The following is a 16,748-nucleotide window of genomic DNA, read 5'->3' on the forward strand; positions in this document are numbered from 1 at the left end:
AATTACACCTCCAACAGAACTTGATTTTTACAATGCAGTATATCCAGGGCATCAGATGAGATTAAAAGATAATTATCGAAATTGCTTTATATTTTATTGATAACTTATAACTTCAGTTTGTAACTGTTATTTGCCAAACTCTGTTTGAAATTGGTGATATTATATTCAGCCGTGTCTAAAAGGCGTTAAAAATATTTTTTACCAAAAATTTCTGAACATTAACATATAACTTTATTTCTTTTTATTATACTGTTTCAAAGATAAAAAACAGCTGGTGGAATTTTGTCTTTTGCGTGTAAAGCTTGCAATGAGAAAGAAAAATCCACGTCTTCGCATCTTTAGTCAACCATTTGAAGCAAACATTTTATACAAACAACATCTAAATAATGATATCGATTTGTCCGCTGTTTTGCCTGAACACAAGGTAAATACATGTATGTTCATTGCTATTGTTTTCAATATGTCATGAAAGGAACAAAGTTTTAATGACTTTGAGCAGTATAGACGCTACAAACTTATCATTTTTTGTTCAAATGATATACTTTAGAACGAGTTTTTTAAAAAAAAATTGATTTAAACTCTAAAAGTGATCAACAACGTATAAAAGGTTCTTTTATCTGCTTTCTTGATAAAGGTTTTCTGAATTTATGACAAATCCTTGCTTACAGACACCAAAATTATATTTCAATGGGCATCTGTATTTGTTTTTAGTCAAAGCAAACACAAATACAAAACCTAGGTAGCATTGACACAATCTCTCCTTTCCTTAGCATTGGGACGAATGATAGATAATGTACAAAACTTTCTTAATATTAATTATACATCATAAGAGACGTTCAAAGCTCTATTTTTATGGGAAGCAACCCCATGCATCATATAAAAAAGACGTGTTATTAAACATTTGTGGTGTTTATTTGCAAGTTTATTGCAATTGGAGTCTCCAATATTCATTTTGCTTATGTTAGTAATGTTATCTGTATGTCTGTTTGATCACACTCTGTACGTAATCTTTAAAACAAATTAATGGTTATTTTCTATTTGACTTTTAGAAGCCATAATAATATCCCATTCCCCGATATCTGCTCTTTTATTTTTATTTTGATAAAACTACCTTTTGTATTAATATCATAAGATAAAATAATAAATTCACTACATTTAAATTTAACAAGTCTTCTACTGTGGTAGGTTAAAAAAAATCGTCAAGACTGGTTAAATAGATAGAAAAAAATGGTTTAAATTGTTTAAAAGTTCATAATTGACCTTAAAAAGATTACGACTTTATTTATTTTTAAGCTTCTTGATGATAAAAACAGAATGGAATTCAAAGATGAAAAATCGATGATCGAAGCATTAGAAATCAACGAAACGGTAAGAGATTCAAAGCTATTACTTTACATAACACAATTTGAAACAACTTTCAATTGCCTGAAAGCACTGAAGAGAACAAAATCGTTTAAGGGAATGGGGTACCAAATAACTTCCCCTTTTGATATGTGGGGTCATATTCTTTAACGCCCTCGGAATCTTTCCAGCAGATTTGATCTTCAAAAGTATAATTTTATTTTCGGGTAATTTTTCAACCTGGCACATTAATTTTCATGATATTAAGATATTTTATACAAATGTCTGTTCACATTTTTTTAAAGATAACGACATAAAAAAAAGCATGTCCGACCAAAAAGGGGAGAACATTACCTCATTGTAATTTGTTTGATTATGATGCCCATTAAGCTTTCTTCCAAAAATTGTGAAATTTATTGTCCAAAAGTCAGGGTTCCATGGCCAAGGGCGAGACCAATTTGAATATAAGGTGCAATGACACAGGGTTAAGGGTTAAGGCTTCTTCTTTTTTGAGGGGGGCATATGCGGCCGTATATTGAACATTTAGCTTGAGTCACGTACTTAACCTATTGCGCCAAAATTTAAGAACTCAACAAAATGTTTTTGTGCATTGCTTGCACTTGCATGCTTGTATTGTAGAATTAAACTGTATGTATGTTGTGTGCATTATAAAAAACCCTGAATATTTTAAAAGATTACCCATTAGAGGCCAGCAGGTCTCTTTTTTCAAAGATTACTTTTTGGCTTTAGGAGTGAGAATATATATATATATATATATATATATATATATATATATATATATATATATCTTATGACTAAACGTTTCTTTTTAATAAATCATATTATTATAAAGTTTTTACTCTTATATGATGCTTAAATTGTTATAATGAGGCCCTTTGACATGTCAGTTTTAGAGGTATAGTATTCATATGACCATCAAGGCCTGTATACCTCTTGTTAGTTTTTTCTACCTTTTTACGTGTAAAAGAGGTAAAATTGATAATTTCTTTAAATGTTTGAAATACTGAGAAAAGCATTGTTTGATTTTTTTTTAGGTTTTTAAAAACAAAATGGAACGTATACATTTGCTGACAAAAGCTTTCACTGGTAAGTAAATATACATATGTGAATTTCTCTCAATCACTCTACCCCCCTTGTAGTAGGTAGTGAATTTCTTTGGTCATAAATATCTATAAATTATTCTTAAAAGTATGAAGCACTTTGTTCAGTGGTCATAGGCGTTATGCCAGTAACCAAAAGGTTGCTGGTTCAAACCCCGCTATGGTCACTTGATGTGTGTGTTGTGCCCTTAGACAAAGCACTTTATTTACATTGTCTTACTCCACCAAGCTGAGATTAAATAGCAGCATGAGCTGTTGCTAACAGGGCTCACAAAAACTGTTAGTCCTGAAATTATAGAAACTTTGTCAAAAAAAATGTCCTGTTCTCTATGTAGATGTCTATACTACTATATTAAATTATTAGTATATAAAAATATTATATTAAAACATTAGGCTCGAGTTTTTGGCCTTTAATATCTATGAATCAAGAAAAGTATTGTCTTTTGTTTTATATATTTTAAACACCATTGGTACTTGAAGATTACAAGTCTGGTTTTACAAATACAAATACGTGCACATTTTCATTGGACATTTGCTATATATTCTGTTCATAATTATATCTATGATTTTTTATTAGACAAATTATAAAATAACAAATATAAATTAACTTAGTACTTACTTTTGTTTTCGTGGTGGCAAAGAATTTTTTGATTCCATGCAAAAAAAATTCACATTATATTTCTAAGGAGTGTATACATTATGTTCTATCGAGAAAATGATAAATGTGACACACCCGGTTTACGATAGAATGCGCTCCGTGTGTGTCACTTTAGCAAAGAAAATACGGGAGATAAGTCTTACACAGTGCATTAACTATGAAAAATCCAGAGAGTTCCGAATGTCATTATGCCGTGTAAATTTGAAGCGAGTAAAAAGCGTTGGTGAAAAAGTTATGAATTCTACAATATGAATTAAATGTTTGTATGAAAGGTATTTACAGCCTCAAAAAGGTTTGTTATGATTTATTTGACTGTTAATTTCAATGCAACTTCATTAATTTTCTCCAAAATTGTTTTGGAGCGATTCTGCAGTTTTCTGCTACATTTCGGGTACATGGGAGGCATTCTAACCGGTGTGTGGGCCTGTCCTAAGACGCGGTTAGATTATTCTAACTAAGGAGAGTGTAGTGAAATTAATAGTATTATTGTAGGCTTTTTGCTTTGTTATATAAATGTCAACAATACGGTGTGTCGATAAATCTATTTCGTTAATGGCCGATATGCAATGTCATTTTTTTTTCAAATTCTCTTAAAAATTGTAAATAGGAGCCCTGAAAGAGAAACTGCTTTGAAGTACTTCAATCAAAGTTTTGATATCAAAGGTTTTTAATTTCAGGTTCAGTATATCCACACATTGCCGATGCCATGGAAGAATGTTGCAGTGCAATCGGGCGTCTCATGGCCTTCGAAAATGTATCAGCCAATCGAAAGCTGTCATGGGGAATGCATCCAATTTGTGTTGCAGTAAAACTTAATAGTACCGAACTTGTAAAATTCATGTTAATGAGGGGAGCTGATCCTAATATAATGGATTCTTGGGATGAAACACCGCTATCTCTAGCAATAATACTTCAAAATCTTGAAATGATTCAACTGCTGATTAAAGGAAAAGCAAATGTTAACCACATGGCATCAATTACAAGTATGCATTTGCTTTTTCTTTAGAAAATTAAAAGATACGTTGTATTTCTGATGAAAATAATTGCATTAACAAATTAAATGTGTATTAGTGGAAGGCAGACTAATTCGTGTAATTTGGCTGATTTTTTTTTAGGTGATTTGCGGCAGTCACTCCTGAGCAGAAGTTTAAAGATATTTCTACACTCGCCAATTCAATGGGGTGTACCGAAGAACAACATTCTGCTGAAAATTGTTAAAGTTTTAGTCGAAAATGGAGCAGACGTTAATCTAGATGTGGAAAATGTTGACTCCGCTTTGATAGAAGCTGTAAGAATGCAGGACTTTGAAATTGTCACATTTTTACTGAAAAGTAAAGCCGAGATCAACCATAAAGGAATACAGGGCTTAACTGCCCTCCATGTTCAATTAATGCAAAGACCTATTTCAAGATACAGAGGTAATTTCTATATCATATTCTGAAGTTTACTGTTAAGCTTTTTTTTACATTTTTAGAGTACAATTTACATTTACATTTTTACATTTTTTGCTTTTGTCAGTGATACACATTAACATACACATTTGGGTGATATAATGCTAAGTTGCTGTCAATATTTATGGAGTAGATTCATATGATTTTTCTAGTCAGTCGTATCAAATATGATAATACATTTGAATGTTGGCCATTTGCGAATATACATATACCATTGTAGTACTGTGTAAGCATTTGGCTATATTTGATTTATATCAGCTGTGTTTAGCTGATAGTAAAGAACACTGTTATGCTTTTCAGTTAAGAAATTTGTTCGTTTCTCTGTATTTTAGGCGTCACCTTATCACAATTTTTACACTCTAGTTGAATAAACCAAACTTTGGGCAAGGCACGATGTCTTTAATAGTTTTAATGAGTTCAAATACACTGTGTTTCGTCCCACCAACTAGAGCTAATAAAGTACTCAAAATAAGGATGTGGCAATATAAAATATCTTTCCCAATAATGTTAATCATTATACCCATAAACAAAAATTCTTTTCCCCATAAAAAAAATATCAAAGAAAAACAAGATTGTTCACATCATCTCTGGGAAAAAGAAAAATGATACAAAGATCCTTATCAAAATACAAACAAAATCTAAAATTATTTCCATTGTTTGTCCCAAGATGTATATGCCTCAAATTTTCTTAAATTGTTCTATATCTAAAATACCTCTGGGTTCAAACGATGTTCATTCAAAAGTATAAAAAAGATTCCAAGATTTCCCCTTTGAAACGCTCCTTCTAACTTGTCATATTTCAATCCACGGCTAAAAATGATTTTCTATTGCAAAAGAGAGGAAGATACCCGGATGATAACGTTGAAAAATTGTGCGCGGTATTCTGATTGACTTCCGAATGGAAAAAGATGCAAGCATACCTTATCATAAATCTCCAAAAAAATAAATCGTTTCTGGTACAGTTATTTATCTGAGTAAAAACGATAATGTGTCAATGAAGATATCTTGGAAAATTTTCCTTTCATCGATTTCAATTTTTATTTCAATTCGTCCAAATGTGCGGCATAAATATCAAAGGACAAACTATAAAAGGAAATGAACAATGAAAACAATCTGACATCTTTTCATTAAGAGTTTCTCCTCTCAGAGTTAGAAATAGGCCAATTATCGTGTTTGTTTGTATTACCAGTTAATGTTCATCGTATAAAAAGATGATTTAGAAGATGAATCATAACGAGAAGTTCAAGGAAAGTCAAACTTACATTTTTAGGGGCCATATGTAGAGTTGCCACAAAGGGCAGAGCTGTTTGAAACTTTACAAAGAAATAATACATTATAGAAAAAACATTGTTCTAGAGAATTTAGAATCACTCATTTGGTAAGCTATGTAGATCAATATGAATTTATGTTTTCTCATGCTGCACAACCTCACCGCAGCTCTGTTTTTGCTGTCTGATAAAATGAACTCAACACTTGTGCATTATGAAATATGTCATTTATTAAAAATGACGAAAGTAAAGAAAAATATAAACAACATATTAGGGGATCAGACCCCAAAACTGTTCTCACAAAATGTTAAATAACTTATCAATATGCTGATCCCCTTAAATTACAGAAAAACAATATTTAGTTCAAAATTATATACAATATATAAAAAACCAGCAAAAGAGATGGCACCTCAAAAATAAAATATGGCACCTCAAAAATAAAATATGCAGAATAACAATATTTTGTACATGTATGCAACTTTCAAATATTGGAGTGGTGAAACGGGGGTGGTGGTGGGTGTATCAAAACATTACTCGTGCTAACACTCTCAGAGATGAAGACAGAATAATCCTACTCTCACTAGTCAGATACTGACCGCATCAAACCGCGTGACCATATCGTTTAATTTGATTGGCTATTAAATTTAATTTTGGGAGAATTACACCATGGAATTTTTTACTATTACATAATAGGTCACTGGGAGGTTTTTAGACTAGAGATTTGGGCTAAAAATTGACATGGACAGTGACCACTGAAGGAAAATTACATAATATGGCCAACGACCTCTACAAGGCCTGGGAAAGAAATGCAACATATCTAATCAAACATAAACATGAAAAATACAATAAATAAGCATATAAAACTATAGCGTTCCACACATAAATACAATTATTAACATAACTGTTGTTTTATGTCTTTACTCTTTGGACCAGAAATGACATTTAAGAAGATGACGAGTTTTTTTTTCAGATTTGTATTGTTAAAAACAACCAATACCAATAAAAAAGCAAGAAATGTCTTTCAAATATTCGCAAGGTTTTTTTGCAATGAATGTTGAAAATATTTTTAGTTTAAATTTTGGGTCTATTAGACTTGAATATATGAAGTTAGAGATCACATTATCTCTACAAAGGGTACTCTGTAAGATGTATTTATATTATTAGCTAACCAGAACTGAAAGCTCATGGGAGCTATTTTGATTACGTTTAATGCGGCGTCGGTCTGTCTGCAAACTTTCTTTAACGACTTCTCTAGAACCACTTAGTTAATTTTAACCGAACTTAGCACAAAGTGCAAGAATAAAAGTGACTTAAATCTGTTAAAACCTTTCAAAACTCATCTTCTCTAAAACTAATAGCTTGTGTTAAAACATCTTAAGGAAGTGTAGATTCAAGTTTGTTTAAATCAACATCATCCCTGGGAGTAGGGTGGGGTTTGGATTTTTACGTAAGAATATGTACAGAATTTTTTTTAATCTTTTCAAAAACCAATGGAGAAGAGACAATGTAAATTTTGTTGAGGCATCTTCATGTAGTGTTGATTTAAGTTAATTAAATCAAGATCCCAAGGGAGTGGTAGGATAATGCAACAACTCAAGATTGTCTTAATCATTATCTTCAGTGGCCAAATTAGAGATTCGAGTATTTAACAAGGAAACGGTTTTTTTTTAATTCTCAATTTTAGAGTCAAAAGTTGTAATATATGGTAATATTGATTTGCAGTCATGTTACCAAATTGTTGATTCTCTAAAATTGTTAAGACATGAGCCAATAAACTTTTCTTGGGCTTCTCAAGAGTTTCAAATATTGATGTAGGTTTAAAGATACATTATCAGTTGTTTAAGATAGTCTTATGAATTGCAATGCTCAATATATAATATGATTATTAAAACATCATGCTAGTAAAGGGTTTTTGTTAAAAAAAATCGTTAAAAATATCGAAAGAAAAATATCAAAATCTTTTTAACAGAATCTATTCTCATACTTTGTCCAGATTTTTTATTTATGGCTCCATAAAACTGATTTTATTATGACTTTTGTTGCTCAGGTTAGCGATGTGACCCATGAGTCTCTTGTTTTCAGGATGAACATTTCTTTTGATTCTTGTAAACATGTACATGTATAATGAGATGACAGTTTTATTCTTTTAGAATGAAAAATTGTTATGATAGTAATCTCTATTTATTCACTGATAAAGTATGATTTATTTTTCAGTAAAACAACTAAAACCTTATTTCTAATCATTAGGTCAGGTTTGTCTAACCATGTTTGGAAGCAAATTGAACTTAACTCTCTTTTCATACTATTGCAACAGTGAAAGCGATATCACTGACATCATTTTATTTCTGACTTACTGTTGGAGCTTAATTTATTTTTATACTGTAAGAATATTTTATATTTCGATTTGCTTAGTGATTAGCAATTTTAGTCACACAGACTTTCCATAATCTTACTTTTTTCATTTCAGATGCTGACAGCATCCTAAATATTTTAACAGCACACGGTGCATCTGTTAATATTAAATCAGTACATGGTAAGACCCAAATACATGTGGCTTTAAGACAACAATTCTTCAGTCATACCAAACCTCATCTCTCGAAATCTGGAGCCAAACATAACAGATAACGACGGATTATCATACTTTTAGTCACACAGACTTTCCATAATCTTACTTTTTTCATTTCAGATGATGAAAGTATGTTGAATGTTCTAACAGCACACGGTGCATCTGTTAATATTAAATCAGTACATGGTGAGACCCCAATACATGTGGCTTTAAGACAACAAATCTTCAAAGTCATTCCAAACCTCATCTCTCAAAATCTGGAGCCAAACATAACAGATAACGACGGATTATCATACTTAATGTTGGCCGCACAATTCGGAGAAGAAGACTTGGTTGAACATTTTGTCGATATTGGAGCAGATTGTTCTCTTGTCGATTCTAAAGGCAACAGTGCACTTCATTATGCATGTAAACATCTTATCATAAAATATGGGGTTTTTTTAATCTTGAAGTTTGTAGTTTCCAGTGTTCTTTAATAAATTGACAAATATGCTAACAAATGTATTGAGCAAACCAATTTCACACTATTACTCAATGTAAGTTTAATTTTTTTAATTGTCTTTTTTTAATTTCAGGCTACGAAAACTTCAAAACATGTGTATTTCACATTCTTTTAAGAAATGGTTGCAGCATTAACCTAAAGAACAACGAAGGACTTACACCATTGAACTTGTACTTGATGAAAAATCATAGATTTGACCATTTTTGCTTGTTTCTCGAAAACGGCTCAGATCCTTCAAATTGTATAGAGAACATTCATTCACCGCTTATGATTGTGCTCGAGAAAGGTTCTAGTGAAATGGTACAGTGTATATTGGAACACGGTGTAGATGTCAATCATCGGGGGGCATCTAATACCACTGCTCTGCATATTGCATTAGAAAAAGGTAACATAATTACATCACTGTTAAAATGACATATACATGTATGTCATTTCAACAGTAATGTAATTTTGCATGAATGATTTAATGACATCTCAAAGAGATTTGTCATTTCAACAGTTATGTAATTCTGCATTGATATTTTATGACTTGTTAGAGAAAGAGAGAGAGAGAGAGGGGGTCATTGATAATCGCATTACGCTTTTTTCATTATCACAATACTGATTTTGGGCAATAAAAAATCCATTTATACAATACAGTCTATATACAATACAATCTATTAGAATCATTTACTAGTACATGTTTACAATTCAATATTTTGCTAGGTCGAATGCTGACGGACGTATTTAGCTCACCTGACCTTAAAGCCCAAGTGAGCTTTTCTGATTACATTTTATCCGTCATCCGTCTGTCCGCTGTAAACTTTTCATATTTCAAACTCCTTTTCAAGAGCTACTGAATTAATATCAACCAATTTAAACACAAAACAGCCTTATAAAAAGGTGAATATAACTTTCAGAAATGAAAGGCCATTTTTATTCAACGCAGAGAAAACCTTGAAACTGTTAATAAAAAGGGGTGATGGGGGCATTACTGCAACAGGGCATTTTTTTAACATCTTCTTCTCAAGAACAACTGAGTCAAATTCAACGTAACTAAGCATACATTGTAAATTATTCTATGGAAAGAGAATATAAAATTGTAAAAAATTCATAGCTAATTCTGTTCCAAATTTGAACTAAGTACGAACATGATAATAAAGGTTCTTTCTGATAATCATGATGGTTCTTTCTTTGAATCAGCCATATTGGACGCGTCCGAATGTATTTTTTAAAAATGAAAGATATATTGGTGCCGTCTTTGTGAAGTAAATTAAAGCAAAATAGGCAAATCTTGATGCATTAACAACGTTCTAAAAGACAATTCATTCAGTTGTTAATTCGGTATGATCTCTGCGCAACAGTTGAAAAATGCCATGTGTTTTGTTAAGCAGCTGTTTAGATGCTGGGTATTTTCTCTAATCTATATAGTCTAAACAAAATTATTTTTGCTCATAGATATACTTAGTTAAATGTATTATTTGAAAAATAAATTGTGCTCTTTTTTTACTGCATTTTCCCTTTCTTTTATTGTTTACAATTTTCTAGCTTCGAGATATAAGCAAGATATAGAGCTTTGTTCTCCATTATATGTTTCTACACATAGCTGAGGCCATGTTTTGTACGTTAACATTCTAAATGCTGAATAGGAATTGCCAAGTTTTTAAATCTTAGATTGAATGTGATAAAAAATCATGTAAACAAAAACATGACTCAAATCTAGCAAAAATGTTGGCTCCGTATCTTGCTTATAGTTCTACAACTGACGCTGAAAATTTAGTTGATCATTAGAAATGTCTTACTAAACATAAAATATTTGTGCAAAAAATATCATAAGTTAGATGTTTTGTTTTTAGCTCACCTGAGCTGAAAGCTCAAGTGAGCTATTCTGATCACATTTTGTCTGTCGTCCGTCTGTCCGTCCGTCTGTCCATCCGTCCGTCTGTCCGTCCGTCTGTCTGTCCGTCCGTCTGTCCGTAAACTTTTCACATTTTCAACATCTTCTCACGAACTACTTGGCCAATTTCAACTAAACTTGGCACAAATCATCTATAGGCAAAGGGGATTCAAAGTTGTGAAAATTAATGGTCACACCCATTTTCAAGGGGAGATAATTAGAAATTAATGAAAAATTTCGAGAAATTTTCAAAAATCTTCTTCTGAAGAACCAGAAAACCAGGAAAGCTGAAACTTGTGTGGAAGCATCCTCAGGTAGTGTAGATTCAAAGTTGTGAAATTCATGACCCCCGGGGGTAGGGTGGGGCCACAATGGGGGGTCGAAGTTTTACATAGGAATATATAGAGTAAATCTTTAAAAATCTTCTTCTCAGAAACTAAACAGCCAGGAAAGCTGAAACTTGTGTGGAAGCATCCTCAGGTAGTGTAGATTCAAAGTTGTGAAATTCATGACCCCAGTGGGTAGGGTAGGGCCACAATGGGGGGTCGAAGTTTAACATAGGAATATATAGAGTAAATCTTTAAAAATCTTCTTCTCAGAAACTAAACAGCCAGGAAAGCTGAAACTTGTGCGGAAGCATCCTCAGGTGGTGTAGATTCAAAGTTTTGAAATTCATGACCCCCGGGGGTAGGGTGGGGCCACAATGGGGGGGGGGTCGAAGTTTAACATAGGAATATATAGAGTAAATCTTTAAAAATCTTCTGCTCAAAAACTAAACAGCCAGGAAAGCTGACACTTGTGTGGAAGCATCCTCAGGTAGTGTAGATTCAAAGTTGTGAAAATCATGATCCCCGGGGGTAGGGTGAGGCAACAATGTGGGGTCGAAGTTTTACATAGGAATATATAGAGTAAATCTTTAAAAATCTTCTGCTCAGAAACTAAACGGCCAGGAAAGCTGAAACTTGTGTGGAAGCATCCTCAGGTAGTGTAGATTCAAAGTTGTGAAATTCATGACCCCCGGGGTAGGGTGGGGCCACAATGGGGGGTCGAAGTTTTACAAAGGAATATATAGAGTAAATCTTTAAAAATCTTCTGCTCAGAAACTAAACAGCCAGGAAAGCTGAAACTTGTGTGGAAGCATCATCAGGTAGTGTAGATTCAAAGTTGTGAAAATCATGATCCCCGGGGGTAGGATGAGGCCACAATGGGGGGTCGAAATTTTACATCGGAATATATAGAGTAAATCTTTAAAATCTTCTTCTCAGTAACTAATCAGCAAGATGATTCTTTATAATTGTTCAAACTTTGGCTCCAAGACAATTATTCGGCCTCACAAGAAGGTTCAGAGTTTGATGTAGCTAAATATCCCATATATAAACAATTGTAAAGGATCTTTTTGAGAACTGCAATACTCAACATGTGATATGACTATAAAATTGAAGCAGGCAGCTATTTTTTCATTAGAATCTTTTTGTATTACTGTATTGAGTTATTGCCCTTGATTTATTGATTCTTGATTATTTTAATTAATGCATCTACTGTTAACCAATTATTGTGATAATTATTTTTATACAATAATAAATATTCAATGTATATAAGTTGTTCTGCATAAGAAGTTTTGATTTAGGCCGGATTAGTTTGTTTATTTTTGATTTCCAATTTTTAGATACTATGAATTATTTTAGGCCGGCACATGTATAGGGACAGTGTCTATTGCATTATGATGAGCGACTGTTTGGGGTTAAACTTGAACAGGTATGGAAAGATTGAGTGTGTGAACATCCCTGCTCTATCTAATCTATGTGTTTTCTAACCTTCGATACAAAGTGTGCGGTCATTCCTGCTCTGTATCGCATCAATACAAGTGTGCAGTCATACCCGCTTGAATTGGTGGTGGTTGCGGCGGAGCACTAATTTATGGTCATCCCTGCTGGTATTCAGGCCTTTCTAGCGCAAGTGTGCGGCACTCCCTGCTTGCGTTACGTTGAGCTGTTGGCGCAAGTGTGCGGTCATCCCTGCTTGCGTAAACGTTGGTACCTGTTGAGTTGCGTAGGTGTGCGGTCATCCCTGCCTGCGTAATGTTGAGTCCCTATATATGTGCAGGAGCGGTGATTAAAGTCTGCTCTTCAGTCTTGTAAATATTGGCAGAAATCAGGGCTATCCGAGTTCCAAGGGGGGGAAATGGATTTTATTTATACAGGATCTACATGTATTATTGTACATTGTCCAGATTGTTTGTACATGTATTATGACTCAATTAAGCTGACTTTATCATACCTATTGTTCCTCAGGTGAGCGATGTGGCCCATGGGCCTCTTGTTTATAAATACCAATGCGACGATCAAACACATCTTACACTTCCAGTATTTACATTCTATAAACTAGATATGTATTGCATGACATCTGGGACGAAAATTAATTAAAGAAAACGTTGACATCCTCTAATTGTGTATATTCAACTTGTTCAAATAATGATTACACGTGATAAGATAGGCCTGCAATAGGTGCTGATTTTTAAACTGAAATACCTTATAGAAAATGTATGCCAATATTTTTCTTAAAAGAACTGTTACTGTTTAAATGTGTGCAAAAAATGGCAGAAAATAACATCCAAGTGTTATATAAAATTTATATATCGCAATAGATTTTCACCCAAACCCCTTTATAGCGAGCGCAGCTCGCCGGCGCGCAGCGCCGGCGCGAAGCGAGCTCTACCGGCAAGGCGTGTGTGAATAGAAAATTCGGACCAGTTGCACATTCATTCATCGGATTTTTTTGGCGTCAGTAAATCGGACCAGTAATGCCTTGTTTTAATCGTCCCAGTAATTCCCTGTAAATATGATTTCCCATTTCACACTCTCACGAGAACAAGATAAAAGACTATGTACATCATGCATTGTAAATAGAATAATTCCATTACATAAGACTAACAGAGTTGTCGTTCCTTCCAGTGACGTCACAATTGATTTCTTACACATTGATCCCACAGAATTTTTCGGAGTCAGTAAATTTCGACCCACAATGCAATTTATCAATGTCGGACGATCTCACTAGACTTGATTCCTTCTCGCGAGAATCAAAGTAAAACTTTTGAGAAACAGATAAATTGTGTAATTTTAAGAATATCATGTTTTTTTAGTAAACAAAACTGTATATTTCACTTAGGTTTTTTTCAGGGTTTTTTCAAAGAGACAGACGACACTTGACCGACGTGAACTGTGACGTCACAATAAGGGGAAATTACTCTAAGTAGTTATTGTAAATCTGCTGAAATATAAATACCAAAATCTTCTCAAAATCTTGCAAAGCTAAAGAATGGGGACATCTTTTTATTTTAATAGGAAACAGTTGTAACTTGCTCACATTTATTTTATTCACTATATATTTACAGTAATTTCCAGGAACGTTTTTTAAAAGGGGGCACAGCAGCATCATTAAAAAAATATTTACAAGCAAAAATGAAAAAGAACTTCACAAAATCAGGGAAATTCTAATCCGGTTGAGGAATGGTGAGAGCGTAGTATGCATTTAGCACTTTAACTGCTCAATGTTATCTTTATTTTCACATTTATTACATCCTCCCGGGGGGGGGGGGTCTAAAACCATTTTTCTTATATGATCAGCAAATTTTTTTAATACGTAAATTATATTTTTTTTTAAACGGGGGGGGGGGGGGGGTACTCTATGATAAGTCAATTTTCTATATGTAAGTTTAAGAAAAATGTCTGCTGCAAGAAAAGAGGAAATAAACTGCAATAAACATTATGTTAAAATCTTTATTATTCAAAAACATTGTATCTGAGATAAATTCTATTTAAATAAATAAACAATCTTATAAATTATGAATAATGAAAATTTACTAGAAAAAATATGCATGTTTATATTTTATTTTGCATTCAAATTCATTTACGTTACGTTGATACTTTTATTTTTATTGATTTATCATATAATTCATTATTTGATCACATGCTGCGCTCGCCCCAACGGTCACACCGTAAAACATATTAAAATATTAAATCTTCAATCAGAAAATTATGGTACTTAAATTTGCAAAATACTGAATATTTTAATTTTTAATTATTTTAAGTGTTTACAGTCAAGGTATTAAACCGTTGTTGCTCAGGTGAGCGATGTGGCAATTGGGCCCCTTGTTCATACTTATTGTTAGGCCATTATTAATCCCCGCATTTTCTGTTTTCCTGATTACGAAAAAGAGCACATGGAGTATGTGAAAGGTCAGCAGAGGATGCTTACTCCGCCATAGCACCTGGTCCGACCTCTAAGTTTTGTAGAGGTCCGTGTTTCCTCTGCTCCTGTTTTGTATTTTTTCTTAGAAGTTATGATTTTTAACACTGTTCGTTATCACCACATTTCTTTTTTAGACCTTTCTTCATTAGTAAAAAGAATTTCGACAATTTTACCAAGCGACTGGTACATCATTTTTACATCAATGTTTTCTTGTGTAGATTGTTTTGCAGGTTTTCATTATTCCCGATTCAGAAGATATGAAAGCGATGGCAAAACTAAAATGAAAGGTTTGTGTGTATTAGCGTTCGTAGTAAAACGTATCGAAGCCCAATTAACTGAACTCATTTTGTTTTGATCAGTTGTGATTTTCCCATAAAATTTTGTCTTAAATGAATTAAGCTTAACTTAACTACACTGTACTTATCAAAGAAATCTGTAAATTTTAACTCCTTTCTGTAATAAAAATTGATTTCCCTTGAAAAGTATTAACGCTTTACTTGAAACATATTATGATTCCCACAAACAACTCTTTGATAAGAGTCTTTGGACATTCTTGAGCGTATTTTATCATACACTACCTTTTGAGTCTAAAGCTGTGCATCTTACAATACATATACCAAATATTTTAGAGATGAATAGGGAGGAGAGAGTGAACCAGTTACTTGATGCAGGAGCGGACGTAAATGCTGTTACAAGTGCAGGGTTATCGCCCCTATCGGTTCTGTTGCGTTCCAGCCATTCTGATGACACAATGCGTATCTTGTTGAAGTTAATAGAATGCAAAGCCGATCCAAACATTGGAACTAATCCTCCTCTCTGTTTTGCTACAGCTGCAATGGACATCCCTATTTTAAAGACTCTTGTGGAGGCAGGAGCAGATGTAAACAAGTCGAACACAGATGGAGAATCACCACTTTGTTGTTGTCTTAAAAGTCAACATAGAGGTAAAATGTCAACAGTCTCAACATATCTTTGCCTTAAATTTAATGTAAATTGGCTCATACCATTAAAAAAAATAAGGAACGAATCGTCATAAATTGAATAAAGCACAATCCTAATTCTTCTAAATTCACTAGATGGTACTACACTGTACTACCCTTTCTTCTCTGTCTATTTTTGAAATCTTTCTTCGTATTCTATATCGTTACATACAAAACGTTTTTAACATGTTAATAACTTTTAATTAACAAAACATCTTTCCTGTAATGAAATCTTTTGGGAAATATTTATTACAACTTTTAGTGTAAACGCTTTTTTTTACCATGGTATTAAAGATAATAAGAGGTATCCGATATTATCTATGTACTTTATTATACTACAGAAATCATTTTTAAAACGAACCAAACATGACGTTATGATTAAAAACTGAGCATGTAACGTTAAGCTTAAATTTGGCTCTATATGCCTTGACAAAACAACAATTAAATGTGTGCGTTTCAAACGAATTTTGTTTTCTTTGTTCTCTATTCATTTGTCTCTTTTAACCAAATAATATGCGTTAAAACATGATAGTACCTTTAATGAATTTGTTTCAATACCATTTATTACATTGATCACAATAAACAAATTACAGGTATAATTTAGATTTTTAAAGGAAAATTTTATTTTTATACGATTTTTCTGTACGCGTTGTATGGTAGTTGAGCCATTTGTTGTGCTTTCCTGACGTTATGATAAATTGAAGCTTTGTAGGAATACGTTTTAGAAAATAGCACAA

The 16,748-nt window shown here is 32.8% G+C and overlaps 1 protein-coding gene across 8 annotated transcripts in view; it reads left to right on the forward strand.

Annotated features, from left to right (window-relative positions):
- The window catches only part of LOC136269902 (uncharacterized), a 38,636-nt gene that overhangs the window by 10,093 nt on the left and 11,795 nt on the right, over positions 1–16,748 (forward strand). For 4 of the 8 annotated variants that reach the window (XM_066065701.1, XM_066065698.1, XM_066065705.1 and 1 more), the window contains exons 7-16: positions 261–424; positions 1,294–1,368; positions 2,397–2,448; positions 3,798–4,103; positions 4,236–4,538; positions 8,307–8,372; positions 8,526–8,813; positions 8,981–9,292; positions 15,250–15,318; positions 15,661–15,975. In XM_066065701.1, coding sequence (XP_065921773.1) covers positions 261–424; positions 1,294–1,368; positions 2,397–2,448; positions 3,798–4,103; positions 4,236–4,538; positions 8,307–8,372; positions 8,526–8,813; positions 8,981–9,292; positions 15,250–15,318; positions 15,661–15,975 — 1,950 coding nt within the window. The remainder of the gene's footprint in view (positions 1–260; positions 425–1,293; positions 1,369–2,396; positions 2,449–3,797; positions 4,104–4,235; positions 4,539–8,306; positions 8,373–8,525; positions 8,814–8,980; positions 9,293–15,249; positions 15,319–15,660; positions 15,976–16,748) is intronic. The other 4 variants (XM_066065700.1, XM_066065703.1, XM_066065704.1 and 1 more) reach the window with 4 other exon arrangements.

This window comes from Magallana gigas, chromosome 7 (genome assembly GCF_963853765.1).
Source record: "Magallana gigas chromosome 7, xbMagGiga1.1, whole genome shotgun sequence".
In the NCBI taxonomy this organism is placed as follows: domain Eukaryota; kingdom Metazoa; phylum Mollusca; class Bivalvia; order Ostreida; family Ostreidae; genus Magallana; species Magallana gigas.